Source organism: Meleagris gallopavo, chromosome 1 (genome assembly GCF_000146605.3).
Source record: "Meleagris gallopavo isolate NT-WF06-2002-E0010 breed Aviagen turkey brand Nicholas breeding stock chromosome 1, Turkey_5.1, whole genome shotgun sequence".
Lineage (NCBI taxonomy): Eukaryota > Metazoa > Chordata > Aves > Galliformes > Phasianidae > Meleagris > Meleagris gallopavo.
Genome location: NC_015011.2, coordinates 64495719 through 64516703, shown reverse-complemented (window position 1 = coordinate 64516703; position 20985 = coordinate 64495719). Strand labels below are relative to the sequence as shown.

Sequence of the window (20985 nt, the reverse complement as noted above, 5' to 3'; positions counted from 1 at the left end):
AAAAGGCAAAAATGAGCAAAAGAGGACGTTAAATACTGCTTAAAGAGTATTCCTCTGCCATGCTAGAAAGAATAAAACACAGTTATTCATCCACAAAGCATCAGCTCTGCAAACACAAATGGGAAGATCAAGGGCAACAGGATATAAATTTTGTTCTATTTTCTTTACGTCTATGGTACTTCTAGAAGACGGTCCTTATGTAGCAGAATCCAGGCTACAGCACAAGTTGATACTGCTGGGGAAAAGTAAAGTGATAGCTGTCATTAAAGACACCTACAGATATCTGAAAATGTAAAACCACAGAGAAGCCTTCATGTGAAATACTGAAAGTGTTACTGGAGTCTAAGGACAATTCTGTGAGCCAATGCAAAATTTGCCTTGCACTCCTCCTGTCTTGCATGAGTCATTCAGCCTTACACCTCACAATACTGAAAGGTGCTCTAATCAGAGAGAAAGAGATGATATCATCATGCCTTGGAAAACACAGAATGATATCTCTAGCACTGAAGCGTGAAACAATAAAAGTAACTAATGCTATTAAATAATAAAAGTAACTTTATTTTATCAATGTTATAAATATTTCATTTCCCTCCATTTAACTCCAGAATGAGATAGCAAACCAGTACAATGGAACTATTCAGGAGCTCTTCAGTACTACTGAAAAGGGTCCCCCTTAATAACAAATTAAAATGGAAAATGACATTTTGCCAGTCCATCAACCTCAGCATCTGAGCATCCCTAGATACCTTGCTATTCAAATGGCACAGTCCTAAAAGTGTCCATGAGTCTATATATATGCATACTAATATTTATAAATATACATATATATAGCAATATACACACATATATAGAAACACCCACAGAATAGACACTTCTAGTAAATCAAAATGTTTCATGTGTAATCTAAGTGGGCTTCCAGCAGGCTCTACACAGTGCAAGAACAAATGATATTTTACTAAGCTAGATCCCAGGTACTCAAGAGATTCAGTATGTGTGTGCTACCATTAACGGCTGAGATTTGCCTGCTTCTAGTGGCTGTCCAAAACTGGGAATCTCACAGCATGGGGGAAGGAATAGGAACTAATCCTGCTGAATCCTCGCCCAAAACTTTATCCCTCAGTGAACCAAGCTCTGATATCCCTGGCTGTGTGTGAGCCATCTCAAAAAATAATACACATGCTCTGTTATCTACATACAATACATCACCAGTATCTAATGCATTACTTGTGCAGTGCTTTGGACACCTTGAATGTTAAAAGGCACTACATCCAGCCAGCTCCTGTCCTAATTCGAGCACTGGGGTTTATTTCCATCACAAGGTAACTGCCTCCTACCGCGTACACGGAGCAGTAAGTTTTCTAGAGGCACAACTGTCTCGCTCTGATCATAGCATCACACTCCTGCTGCTAGGGAAAAAAGCAGGCCAAGCTCTGTCATGTGTGCTCCAGCTACTTTGAGTAGTCCAAATGGCAGAAAGGAGCTCAGGAAATCTGTCTACTCCAGAGCCAGCCCCTTCTGTGAACAGTGCACAACCCCTGGGGACAAGAGACATATCCAAGTGCACCAAGGGGAGCACTACAGGAGATGAAGAAGGACCAGGCCCAGGTCTGTATAATAATTCACACATGGCTTCTGGAGGCTACCTGTGGTCAGAGCAAACCTTTATTGTTTCACCTTCTTGTGACTTAAGGATGAGGGAGCTGCAAAGTGCTCACTGAGCATCCTGTACTCAGGCTCAGTCTGACCTCAGCACAGGACAAAATCCAGTTCCTGGTATCGCTAAAGCTCTCTCTGCTTCTCATATCAGTAAAACAGCAAAAAGATACAACTGATACTAGCATCATTCATATTTTAAGTCAAATATATAGAAATATTACAGTATAGTCTTTTCTCACAGTTAGAAAATGATGCAATGCCTACCATGAAACCATACTGTGAGGGTGAGGGTCTTCCTTATGGAAGTTTCACATACACCAAAATTGTATAATTATATATTTATTTTAACCATTGTCAAATTCGTTTCCAATATATACACCTTCACCATAAGCCCCTGCGTTATTATCAAGGGAAGAAATTTGGGTTTCATATTTTATTTCTCAAACAAGAGAAGTAAAGATAGGAAAAAAAAGACAAAATACATTTCATGTCGCCATTGATCAATAGATTACAAATATATATAGTTTCCTTCCAGAGGAAGAAATACTAAAGAAATATTTCGCTCATATCAAATAAACTTTTGAAAACAGAAAAAATAAAATTATATATATATATATATATAGTCTTTTCTTTTCGTCGTACCAACAAGTAATCACTCGAAGAAAGGAAAGGAAAAGGAAGGGAAGGGGGAGGGAAGGAAGGAGGGAAGGTGGGAAGGAAGGAGGAAAGGAAAGAGGGAGAAAAAGAAGGAGGAAAGGAGAGAGGGAGGGAGGGACGGAGGAAGGGAGGAAGGGAAAAGATGAACTTAAAAAGAATAAAGACAGGATTTTCATTCATTTAATTTCCACAACTTCTACTGAGGAAGTAAAACTTATCTGAACAATGACCTGAGTTTTTTCCATGGTTTCCAAACTGCATGAGATCTTGATGATCGACATCTACCAAAGACCTTTCCCTAGAAATGCATTTGAAACCAATCACTACATGATCTGTCAAAACAAACAGCAAAGTAAAATTCAAAAATCTATTGCAAGAATTATGCCAAAAGTGGGCCATGAGTGTCTTCATAAGAACTGGGCAAAGTGGAAGCTCTGCTATTTCTGGTAGCTGAATTGTCTTTAATGATAGAAAACCTGAAGATGAAAATTTTCTGTATGTCTGTGTGTGTCTGATTTTTCTCCTTTTGTAGTTATAATCTTTGAGGTAAGACAGAGAACAGATGAGTACAGTAGCCATGGCAGGCCTTTACAGCAGCTAAGCAAGTTTAAATTTCCAAGCCTATAGTGAGTAATGAGGCAAAGAGCTGATGCTTGTCCTTTTTCTTAGGGAGAGCATCTCTTTAAAACTTTCTTCCATTCCCCATGGGGAATCAGGTAGTTTACAGGTTCAGCCAGAAGAAATTTTCCTGTTCCCAATATATGCAGTGCTTGTTCATTTATTCATGGCTGACTGATGAATTCCTAGGTTTCCTTTCCTTGTCATAAAACCCATCTTTCCAGAAGTGAAAAAATAAAAATAAAAAAAAATAGCTATTAGTTTTTAGTCAGGCCTGAATGCTGACAGAAACTGGTCAGTCATTACAAGTACAGCGGTGGTGCAAGAAACCTTAGGGGTAGCTTTCTGCTTTGTCATACAACGTGGCTATATTGGATAACCTTTCTATTTAAATGACTGTCTCATCAAGATACCATAAGCATATATGCAGCAACAATGAGGAGGTTAGTTTTTGTTACTGTTGTAAATTGACCCAAACCCTAGAAAACAAGGCAATAGGCAGAATCTTCTCCAAAAGTGAAAAAACTCTCCAGTGACAGAACGCTGAGGAAGCAGCTTCCAAAGGGATAGCAAAGTAAGGAACACAAACGTTTTCTTCCTAAGGGCATTCCAGAGCTCCTCAATTTTTTTTTGCTACTGCATGACCATTTGTGAAAACACAGAGATAACAGATACTATTTACCAGATGACAAGTGAGAGGAATGGGAGAATTAAGGGTATGCAAGAAAACGTAGGGATGGTGGAGGGCCTGGTTAGGTGTTTTAATGTCCCAGTTAGTTTGGTTCCCCCACACTCACTTCTCTCTTTCTTTTTCTTTTTCTTTTTTTTTTTAATAAATTGTACAGATGAACATGGGAGAAGTTCATGCTACTTGCTGGAAGCAATTAAGGTAAATTTCCATGGCCCATGGATTCCACAGACCTTTGAGTGTCCCAACTCATCCATCATGGGCTAACTTATGGAACCTAACTGTTCCGTGGCAAGACTATGTAGCCCTTAGAAACTGGTGGCATGTCCTCTGATATTTTCCATGAGAGCGAGAGACATGTTGATTCCATCAGCTTCTTCCTCACATGATGGCCAAGTGCTCAGGTGCAGCCTTGCTGTTTCTGAAGATCCTCTTCTCTGTTTTCAGACATCAGACTGCTGTTTCTAAATCTTCATGGGGAACCATTTGGTAATTCTGTCGACTTTCCAGATAGGAGGCCAGATCTGGATCACCAGCTTGCTGAGCCCTGTCACGAGGAGTCTTACCCTATAATAATAAATAAACAGGAAGACAAATTTTGTGCTAACATATTTAAAAGACCAGATGAAAGCATGATCCAGAAGAATTACTACAGGAAGGACAGAAGTACATCTGGAGAATTTACTTATTTGTACAAAAAATAAAGGTGATATTGAATCAAGTGTTTCTACGAGACTCATGAGGTTCTAAGGAATGTCAAGGTCTTTGTGCAGTTTAAGACAAATCATTGGACCCTGCAAGGACATGTTTTTTGATACATTACTCAGAAAGGCTCACATACTGGAAGGAACATTCTTAGGCTGCAGTGCCTATGTGAGTGAATAGTGCAATAGAATCTCCACAAAACCATTCTTGCTCTCTGGATTGATGAAGATTAACAACTCAGAAGCCACTTATCTGCATTCCAGCTGTTGCAGAAATTATCTCTTACAATATATAGTACTGGAAAAGAGTCTAATCTGAAAAAAGAGATCTAAAAAAGAGATGATCTTTCTCCAGCTTATAGACTACTCCCTACAGTTTAACATGACAGGAATTGTTACTGTCTTGCTGCACAAAGCTATTTCCAACTCTGGAACCCTTTGATCTGAGCACCTTCAAATACTGATACAGGTTGTTTATATTCAGAAATGCTAGTAGGGCTGATTCTGTACAATGTTCCCAAGCAATTAGATTGTTTTGTTCGTTTTTTTTTCTTCAGAATATTCCTAGGTTTTAATTTTTCCTATACATCTTCTTTCTTCAAGCTTACATGGAAAGACAGTTGTGGTTAGTGTCACACCAATGAACACAAGGGCAAGTGAGGACAAAAAAAGATGGTTAGCCACCCTCAGAAAGCAAGTCATCTACAACAGTCAAGCCTCACAGACACTGTGCAATCAAAAACCAAGGCTCTCCCAGATGGTCCCTGCCCACAAACCTCTCTTTTGACCACACAAGAGAAGGATGCTGCTGTGCCATGGAGATGCTTCATTCACACCCAACATACCGAATAGTTTGAGGCCAAGCTCTCACTATAGTGAAGATGACCCACACTGGGGACTGAACTAAAGTCCCTTATACTTGTTTGAATCAATACAGTTTTCTAAGTAAAAATGTGTAAAAAGAGCTGTTCCTGGCACACACAGGGAAGCCTCAATCATGCACACAGTGGGGACGGATGCTGATCAGTCTTGCTTGGCTGCAGTGCTTTATAACTCGTTGATTAAGCTGGGTTACCTTGGAGTCCGTCTTTCTCAGCGAGGCTCCCGCATCCACCAGGAGCTGGCAGATGGCACGATGGCGCTGGCAGGCCGCTTTATGTAATGCTGTCTCACCCCTAGACCAAAGTACAGAAACCAGCAGTGAGACACATCGCACTCATCAACATTTATGAAACAGAAGGTTCAGTGAACAGAAAGGGATGATGTATTTCTGCAAGGTTGCTTCTTCCTGGCAGAGGCGGACTTGTGCACTCTCCTCCTTAGCACCTACATCCTTTGACTCAGTAAGCAAGCCTGCAGTGCACAAATAGCAGTTGGAGAACTGAGAAGTGAGAAAGAAACAGGCACAACATTTTTATATTCAGAAATATTGTATTCAGAAATACAAAAATGTCACATTCCCATCCAACCCGCAGTTCTGATAACTGCTGCAGAGACAAAGCGAACACCTTATTTCACAGCAGGCTAAGCTGGAACAATATTTTTTTCTTTCTGCTTTTTTTCACCTGAATCTTGCTCTTGGAGGCGTGATAGAAAAATCATGCCCATCAAAGCCATGATTGGTATACTTGCTGGCCTGGTTCTGATACCTGACCATAATGGATGCATGAGAGGAGATCTGTGTTTTTGTTTTGTACTTTTGGACTAGCGAGCTACTGAGGAAGCTTGAACACATGCTTTTCAGAACAGAAAGCTGTGTAGTAGGTGCAGGTTTATTGCAAAATTCTAATTCAGGGTGTGTCTAGTTGTAGCAGGATTCTGAGAATGACTGTACTAATGAGGTTAAAGAAGCCAATTAAGCTTTGACTAGAAATAGGAGGAAAGTAGTTTGATCAGCTTGAAGAGGTGTCTGTAGTACTACTGTCAAACAAGTAGGGCAATTACAGGCACTCCAAGATGAAAAATGATAAGAATTACCAATAAGACAGATGTAGTAGAGCATACATTCCCAGAAAGGAATTTCAGTCTCAGCCAATTACAGGGCAAGTTAAATATTAACAGGCAACTTTGTAATCTATCTCTAAAGTATGAGAGCTAGATTCAGGAGGGGAAGATACCTGATTTCACTCTGAGAATCAAAAGAAAAATTCATGCTAGCAGTTACGGCTTAAACTTTCATTTTCAAGAGGTAGTGATAGGAGAACATTTGTAAAGGGAAGCCCTCATAGCTATATTCACTTCCACTTTTATTTCAGAGTCTCCGCTATGCCACTGCACAAGGAGGAGGTAGTCCATATGGACTTCACCACCACTGAACTGCCCATAAGTACCCTGTGCAGAACTAACAGAGAATGTTGGTAAAGAAGAGGGTGTTCTGAGATGGGTAATGATAGACTTAACTCCTACGTGAAAGGCTGTTTTGTTTCTCATGTATTCTATATATGCTTCCAAAGTTATTTATGGATCACTTATACAAGGACTGATCCAAAAGTATGCCTCTTTTTTTTTCTTCTTCTTTTTTTTTTTATTTTTGGCCCACAGCATCAAAGACAAATAGCGGTATGGCAGTAAAGCACAGGCACAGACCTTTCTACCAATATTCTGTTACATTCTGTTGCCATAAGACAGATGGCAGCAGAGGGGCATTCTGACAGAATGGCATCCAACATGGAAGTGCATACGAAGCAAAGGTGTGTCAATGAATTCCTCCATGAGGAAAAAAATAGCACCCACTGGCATTCATTGACACTTGTTGAACATTTATGGAGACAATCAGTGGATGTGAGCACAGTGAAATGGTGGATGGTGTTTGACAACAGTAACAAGAAAGACATACTACGTTCTAAATGGTAATGCAGAGTGCCATGTGTGCAGCAGGCAGCTTCTTGTTCACTGCTGATGAAAATGCACAGCTTAAGATGGCACTATGTTGAAAAAATAGTGTTTTGTAGCTGGGAATTTGTTGTATCAAATGTGCTGTATTTTCCATGTAAATGAAAAGGAAGCATTACTTTCAGAGCAACTTATATACATTATTGTGATACCCTGATTATACAGAGATTTGTGAAGTCAAGTCTTTTTTTAATAATAATAGAGCTGATTGAATTTCTAATTACTTGACAGAAATCTTTGATGGTACAAGTTGTGTCAATTTAGAACAACCAAGACAGAGCATCCAGCACGGTATAAGAAAACTCTTGTCCTGACTTTTGAAATCAAGCCTTCAGGTTGATCCTCACTGACTAGGTTCTGGAAACATCAAAGCTCAATGCTCAAAGCTCATTTCTATTTGTTTATTTTTGAAGAGATGGACCATTCTGAAAAACAAGTGAAGTTGGCTAGCATAATACAAATACTGTGAAAAGCAGACAGAGTAGACTGTACTTACGTTTCACTGTCTGTCATGTCCAGTAATTCAGATGGACCTGCAAAAGACAGTCAAATATGTTATATATCATTTGTTTGCATATGCAAATGTACATATGCAATTTGTAAAAGAAATCAACAGAAAGCTCAGTTAGCACAGATACATCAAACTTCAAAGTAACATTTGCTTGCACAAACCCTTGCACTAGCAAAATTCTGAATGCATAGTCACTGCTGAAGTCTCAGTGCCAGGGAATAGCAGCTTCTAAATTATACTGGGAATGAATATTCATGGCATTTATTTTCTCACTCCTCACCTTGCTCAATTAAGTGGTTCACATAAGCACAGCACATTGGAAATGCTGATATAATGGAAACCCTGATATATTGCAAGTTAAAATCTATTGTTAGTACTAGAGGGAAAATGTCATTAGGAAGTTGAAATTAGCCAAATTCTGTCCTGAATGACATCCCTGTGCTACTCTATTTAACAGCACTATACAGAATGTAGATCAGGGTGGAATATTCCCAGCAGTCCTTATATTGATATGCAAATCCTGTACTCTACTGGTCAGCAATGATCAGGAAAGTAAGGTTAAGCAAAATAGAAAAGTTTTTTGTTAAGTGAGACCAAAAAAATCATTTTGTTGATGTGCTTTTGTTCTTGATATTCACTACAGGCAGATGTCTACAGCGGTAAATTCCATTGCTGAATTACAGTGACAGGGAAAAGCTAGGATTTGGATAGCATTTGGAATGAGAAACTTTTCCAGTCTGCCTTATTATTCTAGGGAATAGTGAAACTTTACAGGAATTTTGCTTCCTGTGCATGAATATTTTTCTTCATCACACTTTGACTTTCAAATTCAAGAGTCCTCAAGAGCTTACGGCTAATCTCACCTGAAACTGAGGAATTTCACACTATTTACTTACAAAGGCCTACTCACAACCTCTCTTCACTTCTTTCACTGAGTGTATGCTGAAGTGAATCAGAGCAGTCCATCTCTCCCTCACTCCTTTTATAACATATATATGTAGTATGTTTGGGAGAGCTGGTTGCCATAGCTCCTGGAACTGCAGATAGCTCCCTTCCTTCACCTTCCACCATCATGAGAAAGAGGTGGTCAAAAAGGTAGCATGCCTAGAATCCAGTGCACAGAGCATTGCATACCTACTGCAGCAGTTCTCCAAGCTCATTAGCCACTCTCCTAACTCTCATGCTACACCACACAGTGGTTTCACTTAGCTGTTGTGGGTTTACAGCTCCCTGTCACAACCTACGAATTCCTATAAGCACAGAGGGATACAAGAGTCTAAGCAGATTTCCCTTGTTGAGAAAAATAATAGCTAAGAATCTAAGAATAAAAACAAACAACAAAAACAGACCAAACCAAACAACCAACAACTAGATGAATAAAAACAACAAGAGGAATAATATCTATCAGGACTAAAGAAAATCAAGTTATTTCAAAAATAAAGGTTTAATAAGCAATTTCCCATGGCTTGCTGCAATACTACCTCCCAGAGAAAGGTACAAGGAATGACTTGCAGTGTTAACTTAGTAATAGTACGTTTCTGCTCATACAGGGGACAATGAAGGTTGTGGTGTGATGGTGCAGCAACATATCTGAACTGGCTGCATTGGGCACATTCTTATCTGGTAAGAACAGAAAAAAGATAGAGAAATTAGAAGAATGAGATCTGACTGGACAGAAGAGCTGGAACAGAGTACGTCTGGTGAGAAAGAAAACCAAGGACAAAGGAAAACTGGTCAGGAGGGGAGCCAAGTACTGAGGATTGAGTGAGCATTCTATGAGTACAAACCTAAACAGGTGCCAGGTACATCCTATCAGTGCACATGGGAGTTCTCCAGAAAACTATTCCAAACAAAACATCCAATGGGAGCAACCTGACTCCATCCCAGTCAGACTTAAGGCCAGATATTGCAGTTAATCAATTTACAGCATGACATGGTGCCAGAATTCATTCATTTTATTCTCTTTGACCTATCTCTAAAACTATCCGGTCCCAACTCACATTCAATCTGAGTTGTTTCCTTTATTTCTTATTTATTTTGCTTTGCTTCTCTTAAACCACATCACGCTCTCCTCCTAATTCCCTTTCCCTTCTGTTTTGGACCTCATTTTTACATCAGTCTCCCTGGCGCTGCCAACCGACCATTCCAAATCCCCCTCTGCCCTGGGACAAAAGCTGCACATACGTGGGAAGGGCTGGCACTGGGAAAGTTAGCGGCACTGTCATCCTGACCCAGCAGGGAGGCGACTGTTTTACTCCAGGACAAGAGGCAAAGAAAGAAAAGGAGACCAAGGCGCAGAGAGAGAGAGGACAAAATAACCCCATAGAAATCCGGAAGGGAAATGCATGAGTGAGATTTCTATCAAGGAAAACAGCAGGGGGGGAAATAAAAACAAAAGGTAGAAATGTGTGGAGAGGTGGAGGGAGAAAAAAAAAGAGAAAGAGAGAGAGAAAGAGAGAGACTTGGGGACTAAAGAATGGCAGTATGGGGACAGGGGGGAGAAGTTTGCTTGAAAGGAGCTGAAAAGCATGACATACTGAGGGGAAGCCCAGCTGAGATCACTTTCTTTACTTCACATCTCCAATAGACTGTCTGTGTAGAATTATTAACTTTTTTCCTTCTTTCCTTCTGCCCCCTTTCACTCCACCAAAGCCCCTCTCTAATTTCTCAGGCCAAGCTGGGGACAGGAGGAGGCAAGAGAAGGAGATGCTAGAAAGCAGCTGCTGTTTAGCTGAGTTCATTACAACATAAAAGAGAGGCAAAAAGAGGCATTTCCAAAATATACAGCACCATGCAGTCTAAAAGGCCTCCAAGCCTGCAACACACCCTGCCCTCTCCAGTGGAGGTGGTTACAGCTACCCACAGGAGACCCACAGTTATTAACCTTTGCCAGTCCCTGTTCCTGTCAGTCCCTTCCTTCGTAGAAATGGGGAAGTGAATCTGTTTTTAACACTAACGTCTTTCATTAGTAGCATTTCTGGGAGCTCATCAGTCAAAATCCTCTTTGGTTAATCATTTAATTAAGGTTTTGACATACAGGACAAAAATGGATTTGGTTCATTACTGTCAAAGAGGGATTATTTTTAAAATAACAGTCACTTATGGACAAAAGTAGAACTATTTCCAGTCTGCCCCCAACTTTGCACTCCTCATTTCTACCTGATGTGAAGATTAACAGTGTCTGTTTTGGACTACTAGCATCTTCTGGCTCTGAATTTCTATTGTAACATGTTGTGTGGTCCAATTATGGGAAGATGCCTCCCATTTTAACTGTCTCTCATTCACATTATGTATTTTGTAATTTTGTAAACCTAGAAAATAAAACTGTTTTATAAAATAAGACTATTTTATACTCTGTGCCTTCTAAGAAATCTGAGCTCTTTACTACTTAGGCAACTCACAAATGTCCCCCTGCTATAAAACATTCTGCAAATCTAGAGCTATCAGTGAATGTCAGACAAACTCAATCTTCAACAGACTTTGTCCCCACCATAGATCTTTGTCATAGCAGAATTTGCTTTCCAACAAAACAAACAAACAAAAAAACTCTAATAATAATAACAATAAATGCATTTTCTTGTTTACTAGAGGATGCTATCTAGTGTAGCAAGGACTGTGAAGTCGGAGGTCACAAAGATGTTCAGGATGGCATGGACTAACTATTCCACCAGAAGTTTCCAACACAAACTCTTAAGCAATTGTAAGTAACATTCTTATGTTGAAAACTGACATTCCCAAGATTAACTTGCATGTTTTCTGAGCTTCTAGAGAAGAAAAGTAGAGAAGACATATATTGGATTAATTGTTATAGACAGTTCAGAACTTCCAGATGAAGATTCCAAATCAAGTTTGATTCCAAATACGGGTGATGATTTAGGAGATCCTAGAAAAACTGAGATTCTTAAGTGTTCCCTACTGATTGTGTGAAGCAAGTAAACAATTTTTTTTAATGTGTAAGCATTGGGGCGTGAGATAGTTGACTGCAGCAAAAAACAGATGTGGTTCTGATACCTACTGAGTTTGGCCCTCAGTTTCTTGCTAAGTGTTTCTTAGCCCAGCTACAGACAGATCGTAAAAGGTGACCTTTTCAATACAAGAAAAAGACCCTTGATTTATGAAGGCTTCTTGAACAACATGTAGGTCTGTGTATCTGCCCTTCATGCACAGGAGATGGAGAGAAATTGTTTTGAAGGAACAGCAACCAATACAACCATTCCTGCAGCAGTAAGCAGCTGTTCTAACACCTACTACACTGCAGCTGTTCTAACACCTACTACCACATTGCTGCTTCAGCTGCTGTTCCAGGCTCATGCCAGTCCACTGATAAGTATCACAGCAATCTCTTTGTTTGACTCATTTCTGCTTTTTTCTATCTTGAGAAGGGTAATTTTCCTCCCCTTAACATCTGAAATAATTCTGATCAAGATCACAGTGTAATCTCTCATATTAATATCCCTGCATGTTTGCAGAAAGCATAAAGCCGTCACCACAAAAGACAGCACAACACCATTTCCTCCTCTTCACAATCCCAGTGCTATGCCTGAGGTGTGTTTGCTGGGGGCAGGGAGGCATTTAACACCCTGCACCACATTCAATTCACCCCAGTAGCTTCACACCAGATAGCTAACAATCATTTTTTTGTTGCTGTTGGTCACGGTTTGAACTACATTGAGAAGATTTTCTCTGTGATTAATAATAGATTTCCTGTGCTGTATGCTGGAGAGTATTTTGCTGTGGAGCTCTTATTAATGTTAACCATCTCTAGTCACGTGTTTTTGATAAACTCCATGACAGAAAAACTATGGGATAATTAGAGGTGGACAAAAGTAATGGCCAGAAGAAGAGTAAAATCCATTTTTATCAAGGGTGTCGATTAGCAGAAATGAGAAGCTAGATACAGGGTAAGCCTCAGATATTAATAGTGTTGGATAGGGTCTCATACACTAATTATTACTGAGAAGATGCCAGGTGCCAGAGAAACAACATAAAAACAAGGACATTATGATGATGATTCAGCAAGAGAGCTTGTTTATGACTGAGAAGTGCCCAGGATAAAAATGAGATTCATTAATTGCTTGGTGGGAGAAAAGAGGAGGCCCCTATTAGAGCATTGTCCCATGCATTCTCTGATCCCCAGAGAATGTTAAACAAACAATGCATTTGGAGAAGCCCAGAGGACATATGTCTGGAAAGCTGCAAAAGCTTCCTGTCATCCCTGGGGACAGGGGGGAGGGAGAGGAACTGAGTTGACATTTGCTCAACCTTCTGGTTTGTCTTTGTCTAACTGTCCGTAATCCCCTACATTTCTCTATTCACTTCAAAAATTCCCATGGATTTCCTGCTCACATCCTCACCAGCTTAAATGATCTCATTTTAAACCCTCATTGAAAGAATTGTAACTGGGTCAGTCTGTAATTTAAGGTATGTGTGCCTAAGAAAAGTCCTGGAGAGGCATCCATGAGAGTGAAGTGGCACAGGTCATGTAAACCAGGAGAAGAAACAAGAAAGACTAAGAAATTAAGTGAAATTAAGTCTATCCACAGAATTTAGAGGCACATAAATGAACTGTAACCTATGAGATGATCCAGAGACGTCAAATAAGAAGTAGATTTAGTGACAGTAAGACTTGCTACAACATCTGAGAAAAATAGCCAGAATTGGATGTAAGGCCAGCTGTATGTATCTATCAGATGTAGGTATCTCTACACACAAAAAAGACCCTCCCCTTAGCCAAATAACTGGAGCAGAGTTCAACTGCGCACATATGGATATTTTATGATATTGTGAAGGGCAAGCCCTGGTATGAATTTGGAATTACAGGGATGTTTGTCTGGGCTCCTGCTGGCAGTCCGGAAGGATATGAGTCTTCTACAGGCCTTGCATGTTATCTATGGACCCATGCAGATGTCCCAGATATCCAAGAGCAAACTATGTTGGACAGTTATATTTAGATAAACAAATGAAACACACAGGTAATTAACTGTAAAGTGGATTGCATGCTTGGCTTCAATGACTACTTTGACTACTTTAGGAACTTAGACCTATTGACTATATCACACTGTATAAAAACCTAAACTTTAGAGCCAAACTGAAGCTAAATCCCACCCCAACTAAAACAAATGTTAACAGATGGATTATTGTCTCCTTATTTACTGTGTGTAGAGTTTTTTTCCTCTCTCTGTGAAATTTCTGTAGCAACTTTCAGGCATTAGCTAATACATTATAATTGCCAAATATAGTCTCTGTGTTTGTGAGTAGTTGTCATGCTGTTGTGGCCTATATCATTTTCCAGCAGTGAACAAGATCACAGTAGTTTGAACAGGCAGAAACTCCTAAATACTGCTAACTCAAACATATGTAAACATGCAAATTCTTACATAGCCCATGTAAGCATGCCTGCAATCCCATTATTGACAAAGATAAAAAGAGTCTGAAGGAAAAAACTGAAATGGCAAGATCACAGCATATACAAATATAAATATTTTAAATGGATATCATAAAATTTTGTTATGAGATGGACTTGAAAAAAAAAAAAAGAGACAAAATATTGGAAGGTTGTGAAGGAAACAAGGCAAATCCAGTCTAGAAACAAATGCATAGCTTCCTAACCAGCGTTATTAAATACTGAAATAATATCAGTGGTAGGAGGGACTTTCCATTTCTGTTAATGATTTTGCACAGATTAGATGCTTTCTACAACACGTGCTCTAATAAGAAAACAAATTAATTTTGCAGTCTCATGCCAGAGTGCAAACTAGAGCATCGCACTGGGTCTTTACAGCATCACAACTGATGAAACTGTGAAAATTCCCATTCTCCTCAAAACCCATAATTATTTTAGTTTCCTTTCATTTGGAGCCATTCCTGTCATTGCCGCCACATTCCTACTCTCCTGCTCATGCCTGCTACAAGTGGACATCTGGCCGAGTGTGACGACAATGAGTGAGAATGCTCCCAGCCATACTGTGCTGTGTGGTTTCACCTGGCTGACACACTCGGCTGCAGAGCAGCTCTCTGTAGGTTTGCACACTGACTCACCATGTTCCAGGATATACTTCACAATCTCGCCATGCCCACTCTTGGCAGCGTGATGCAACAAGGAGCCATGGTCAGGTCCTTGGATTAGCAAATTGGCTCCTTTTTTACAGCATTCTATGAACTAGGAAAAAAAAAACCACATACGCATAAAGAAGGATAATGCAGGAAAAGCAGAAAAACAGATATGCAGGCAAATCATGTATTAATTTCCGCAGGAGATCAGTACAACAATGCAATGCAATGAAATATAATATTACATTAAAGCCAGCTTTTAGGCCCCAGTGAAAAAAAAATATCTTAAACTAGAAGCAATGACAATTATATGGGTTAACAAGAGCAGATCATATTTCCTGAACAATGAGACATTGCTGCTCTATGGGTGGTGAATTATTGCTTGCTATAAATGCTTGCAAAAACACTTACAGTAAAGCTGTTAGGAAATTTAAAAATATATGTATTTGATAGAAAATTCTGGCTTATCTCCTGAAAATTTCACTTTTTTTAAATCAATAAAGGAAGCATACCCAAAGTAAACACTTTCTGACTAAACCAGAAAACTGACTCAAAAATCCACAGGGAGCTGGATTTGAGCTGCCACACACTCTTCCTTTTTTTTTTTCAGAGCCCTCGAAGAGGAAAGCACTACCAAGATAAGGACAGGGAATAGCCACTGGTCAGTTCTCAGAAACTCTGTTTCTGTAATACAGATTATTGCAGAAAATAGGGTATAGCTGGTGACAGTGGGACATTATTTCTGACACATGACAACTGAAGAAGGACGAGTTTCCTTGTCAAAGCAAACTCAGGCAAAAAGCTTTCAAGAAGCAGAAATGGAACAATATTTTAATGACTGCTTGCTTGAGGAACATTCCCTAGATGCTGCAGCTGCCATCCTAGGGAAGAAGTAATGGAAGGTAAATCTGCAGGCCAAGGGTTGCCCTAACAGTACTGTCATTTTTATGAATGGTTCCAAGCTGGCTTTTTGCAGACAGTATTGCAATCATTAATCACATTCCTCATTTAAATTTAGGGACATGTTTGCAAACCCCTATTTGGCTACTGAAACACACAGCCTGAATAAGTGTCAGGCATAGAACTTCAGACTTTGAGAACAAGGCTTTTTACATGGATGTCTTTTCCTACCAAAGCAAGGTACCAAAAATTGACCATACCAAAATGCTATTGGTTTTGAGACATCTATCAGACAGTAAGGCATCAAACTGAGTTTCATTCTACCTGGTCTGTGGTTGCCTAGGAAGATGTTAAAATGTCTTTAACAACTCTAATTGCTTGGCCACCAACATCTCTGCAATAAAATATCTTTTATTGTGTAAGACTGCATCAGAACTACACTGTTGCCTAGTGCTACATCTGCCAGTACATGATTTCCCTATTGATAATTGACACAGTGCTCTATACAGTGCACTATGGACCCTGGGCTGAAAGGTGCTGCCTAACACCAGATCCTATTCACTCAAATTTCACACCTCACCTGACTGATGTGCTTCCTAATACTCAGGGTTTCCTGGAAAGGCTGTAAAATGCATTTGACAGCAGTCCCTACAGCAGTCTGTTTATGTTTTGAGCAGAGGTGTGATATAATTTACAGCATATCAAACCTGCAAGTAGCTGTGAAAACGTGGACACTCAGTACTCTGTGCTTACCTTCAGCAGATCACCAGCTATGACTGCCTGTAAAAGTGCTGCAAAAGACGAACAGAAATTTAGGTAGAAAGCATTCTGTATATGGCCTCACAACTGAGAACACATCTCACAGTATACACAAGTTAAGACAGATGCTTCAATCCACTTGTATCCTCATTTACCATTAAAACTGTTGAGGACTCTGGACTTTTTGACATTTTGAGAAGGGAGAAGGAAGACTATACATGTTGCATGAATGCTATATGGACATTGAACCATCATTTCCAATGCTGCCCTGGAACTACATGTTTCTGTCTGAAGTTTTGCTTTGTGGCACTTCAGAGAATTTTCAACACAGGATGGAGCTGACACTTAAGCTATAGCTGAAGATACCAATGCCAAACACAGAGAACCTGAGATTCCCACAGACTGCTTAGACTGAGGGACTGATGGTGGGGTGGTCAATCAGCATCAGATACACTGAGAGTCCAAAGCCACAGAAAACAGAGGGGCAAATCAAAGATTTCTTAATATTTATTTGTATTGTAAGAACATCTTGGCCTGCCAGAATGCAGCAAGTCCCACCACTTTGGTAGGCAAGATCAAACACAGAGCAGGAGCCAGTTCCTACCCTTTTAGCTTTGGTAATTTAGACAGACACAGAAGGAAAAAGAGACAAAGAGAGGCACAGTGAACAAAGAATCACAGCAAGGCAGGGAAGAGCTGTGAAGAGAGCCCAGGTCTACTTACTGCCACAACTGTTTGTCCCAAGCCCATTAGAAAGAAGAGGGAAGGCAAGAGCCTGAGACTCTGCATTGTCCTATATATAGGCTGCACTCAGCAACAGTACTAGTAGATAGCAATTAACCACCATTTTCCCTCTTTCTCACTATCATAACTTATATAGTAAAATATATATATATATATTACTGGGAAAGCATTTTTTTGGTTTGCATCATAAAAAGCATTAAACATTGCTTCAGTTCATACTTTTTCAAGAGTGCCAAAGCCCATTTCTGTCTTCAAGTCTAGGCAGTGCAATCAGGGTAAGCATTTACTGAAGTGGCATCCTTGATATAATGATGAAAAAAGCTCATTTAGGGAGGAACAAGGGGGAGGAAAACTATAGTAAGGACCTATATCTGAAAAATAACACACAGGAAACTGCACTGGTGTGAATTCCATGAGGAGTTTGTTGCAACTCCAGAAGTGACATGGCACAAGAGGAAGAGTATGCAAAGACAACTCAACAAACACTCCTTTCTTTGAAAACACCTAGACTTCTATACGGCTTTCAGAGGTCTCAGTGACACCTAATGCCCTAGTCTCAGAGCAATAGGAAAAGCAAAAATTCAGTCCAGCTAATTTCTCATTCAGGAAAGCAAGAACTGCAATAACAGGTATTCCTTGTAACACTGAATTTAGGGCAGTCCTACAGTGATCACAAGTTAAACTAAGTCTAGTAAATCCCCTGGTGCCTAAAATGGAAGAAGTCAAACATCATCAAGTAGGATAATGAACTGGAAAAATACATTTGTGTCTTTTCTTCAGACTTCATTTTCAGTGAGGTACAGTAATCTTTCTTCCCCTGTAGTTCTAGTGCTGGCTCTGCCCAGTTTAATACAAGAAAAGAATGTGGCACTTGTGCTACTCAGTTCATCTTTCTTTTGTCCTTATTCACGGATTGGATCTCAGAGCCACAGTTATTGTGTGGGATGACGCAGTCTGGGCTTGTGTAACTATTCTGGTCTCCTCATACAGGCAGAAATCAAATGAACTGGTGACACCAGCTTTTCATTGCCACCTGCATTCTCTATTTTAAGGTATAGTTACCTTAAAATTATTTAAGAGACAGAAATACATTTTCTCATGCAAATTAGAGCTGGTAGTTGAGGTTATAGTTCAGAAAAGCCAGGAGACCCAGTAAACTGTGAAGTCAAAAGAAAAGTCTGGCAAGTCTGCATTGAGTACTCATAACCAGAGGTTTTCCTGGTGATATTAGGATAAAACAGCTTTAAACACATTAAACAAAGTTAAAGCAATCTTTTCCTCTCTTCTCTAAGCCTCCAATCCAGCAAAGCATTTAGGTAGGTGCTTAGCTTTGAGCTAATCACATTCTTTTTACCAAGCCTACCTGCAAACGATTTAAAATACTCTGATAGAGTATAACCTACTGCATAAATGAATGCACTACAGATCAACCACCAGCTGCATAACAAGTAGATGAGATCACAGTAAAATAATTATGTAGAGTAAGCCACAATGCTGGGAGACTTTGAAGCTGTAGAACTAGATACAGAGAAAGGTTCTTCAGAATAGAGCTCACTTTTGCATACACTTATTGCTTAGCACGCTAACCTTGTAAACTCAAATGGGATTGGTGGGCATACTCAGGAGGAGGGGCTGCAGGGCAAAAACTATCTGGCTGTAAAAGAGGTGGTTGAAACAAGTAAGAAGATGGCAGTGCTAAGAAAGTTGAATAAGAAAATGGACAAAAACGCAGTTAACATGCAATACCAAGCTATCTTAAAATCACTAAAGTAAGAATATTTTTTTTGTCTTCTGAGCAACACTGCACCACTGGTGTAATATACAACATGAGTTATGCAATTGTTTTAAATCATAAAATAACCTCATGTCTTAATGATGCTTCAAAAACTACTTAATTTAAAAATATTTAAATCAAGCTTTTTTTTTCCTCAACTTCTCGTGAGACAAATATGTTTCATGACTAATGGAAATGTTTTATTAGTCTTTTCATTTCTTTAACAAGCAGACTTATTGCTGATGAAATGTGACATTTTGACAAGACTCAGATTCAAGTGGTCTGTCCATATAACGAGACTGTCACAGTGCTAGACACCCTGGGCTGCCTTCTCAGCAAAGTTCTCTCTATGGCTGCATCGCTACAGACAGTCCCTACTCCATCTCTGTACCATGAGCAATTGCTTTGCTGAAATGCCCAGCAAATGTAAATCACTGCCAGGGTGATGGATCTTGACAGAGTCACTTCACTTGCCAGGATATGGACAGAAATACAGATCATGTATGAAACAGCTAGAGAGCAACAACTTTGGGTCTCCACTGGATGAATTTTGACACCTGGTTCTAATCACCCCTTGGCTAACTTAAATCACCAACTTGGCCATATTACAAATAAAACTGAAACAAGACACACAGATGACTTATAAATTAAATATTGAACAGTGACAAGTGCATAATCCACTAACTGGGAAAAAAAAAAAAGCCATGTTAAAAAGACTGGTATTTGAATTCTGGTAATTCTGCAAACTAGTGCAGCTTTCTCTTTGTACTTAGCACCGGTGAGGCCATGCCTTGACTACTGTGTTCAGTTTTTGGCCCCTCACTAGAAGATATTGGGGCCCAGGTGCATGTCCAGAGAAGGGCAACAGAGCTATGAAGGGTCTGGAGTGTAACGCTTATGCTCATAAATTTCAGGAGCTTTCTGTATTTCTGCAGCATGAGAATATCAGGATGGGAAGGGATCTTTGAGTCACTGACTCCAGCCTGTAGTCAAAAACAACCATGGAATGGTTTAACTGCTTGTGTAAGACTGATTGTACTTCACTCCAGCACAGACCTCAAAAGCTGCCCAGCACATTCTCATAATGTAACTGCTAACAAAGACAGACCCACAACCACAACGTATCACAAGAAAGAAAAACAGTAGAGGGACAGAAGATGTTGCCACTGTCTTCTTTCTTCAGAAGCAATATTTGACAATTATCAGAAACATCTCGAGTGAGGAAAGGCTCAACCACCAACTACATCTTCCCATCTGCCATGCAGGAAAATTACCTCTGATCCCAAAGCTGCTGATCAGCTCAATGCCAAGGACTCAGGGTCTCAGCACCAGGCTACTGATATGACAGAAAAGAATCTCAAAGCACAGTATGGTTCTACAGTCTGCCAACATCAGCAGTACAGAATTAATCTGTCTTTTTATGTGAGTAAAGGCAACCATAAGCCATAAATATCTTCCAGATTTTACTAGCCAGACTGCAAACAGTTACAACTGCTACTACTGTACAAACTGAGCCATAGTGATAATGATAAAACCGTTTGCCTTCTTTGAAGCTATTGCTGTTTTCAGGGAATTCTTCAGTGAAGGTCTGGGGAGCATAAGTGGAGGGAGCATAATATTTAATAGTGCTTTAAGATATAAGTACTGCACAAAGGAGTTGTCACATCCATGATTAAAGTGCAGGTATAAGGTATAAGGTATTTGAGGTATAAGAACAAAACGCACTGTGTGAGAGCAGAGCATTATTTATGATAACACATCTTAGTACAGGTTAAAAATTATAAGGCTAACTATGCACCTAACCATGTATGACAGTAAGCAAGGAATCCTGGATTTAAGCACACAGGAAATTCTGGTAGGATTTACCTACCATAACTCCAAAGTGTAAAATAATTGGGACTGGTAAAACCTTCAGCTCCTCCAAAAGACACACTAAGACAAGTGATGATCTGAAATATTTAGGACGTTCTATAAACTTCATTTATCAAGCAGTGGCTACAACCTTCCAGCTCTTTCTAAGACAAAGAACTTG

The 20985-nt window shown here is 39.7% G+C and overlaps 1 protein-coding gene across 1 annotated transcript; it reads right to left on the bottom strand.

Moving 5' to 3' along the window:
• Positions 1 to 3530: 3530 nt before the first annotated feature.
• On the bottom strand, positions 3531 to 16492 carry LOC104911997 (diacylglycerol kinase iota-like). The gene is made up of 5 exons (XM_010714645.3): positions 16430 to 16492; positions 14765 to 14885; positions 7712 to 7748; positions 5399 to 5498; positions 3531 to 4186 (listed from the first exon to the last, which is right to left on the bottom strand). The coding sequence occupies exons 3-5, from the start codon at positions 7726 to 7728 to the stop codon at positions 4070 to 4072; spliced, it is 234 nt and encodes a 77-aa protein (XP_010712947.1). The 5' UTR covers positions 7729 to 7748; positions 14765 to 14885; positions 16430 to 16492; the 3' UTR covers positions 3531 to 4069.
• Positions 16493 to 20985: the final 4493 nt, after the last annotated feature.

Bases quoted from the DNA above. Each gene is read 5' to 3' on its own strand.
- LOC104911997 (XM_010714645.3), bottom strand. The intron at 4,187-5,398 runs GTAACCCAGCTT...TTATTATTATAG, and splicing joins TGAGAAAGACGGACTCCAAG to GGTAAGACTCCTCGTGACAG.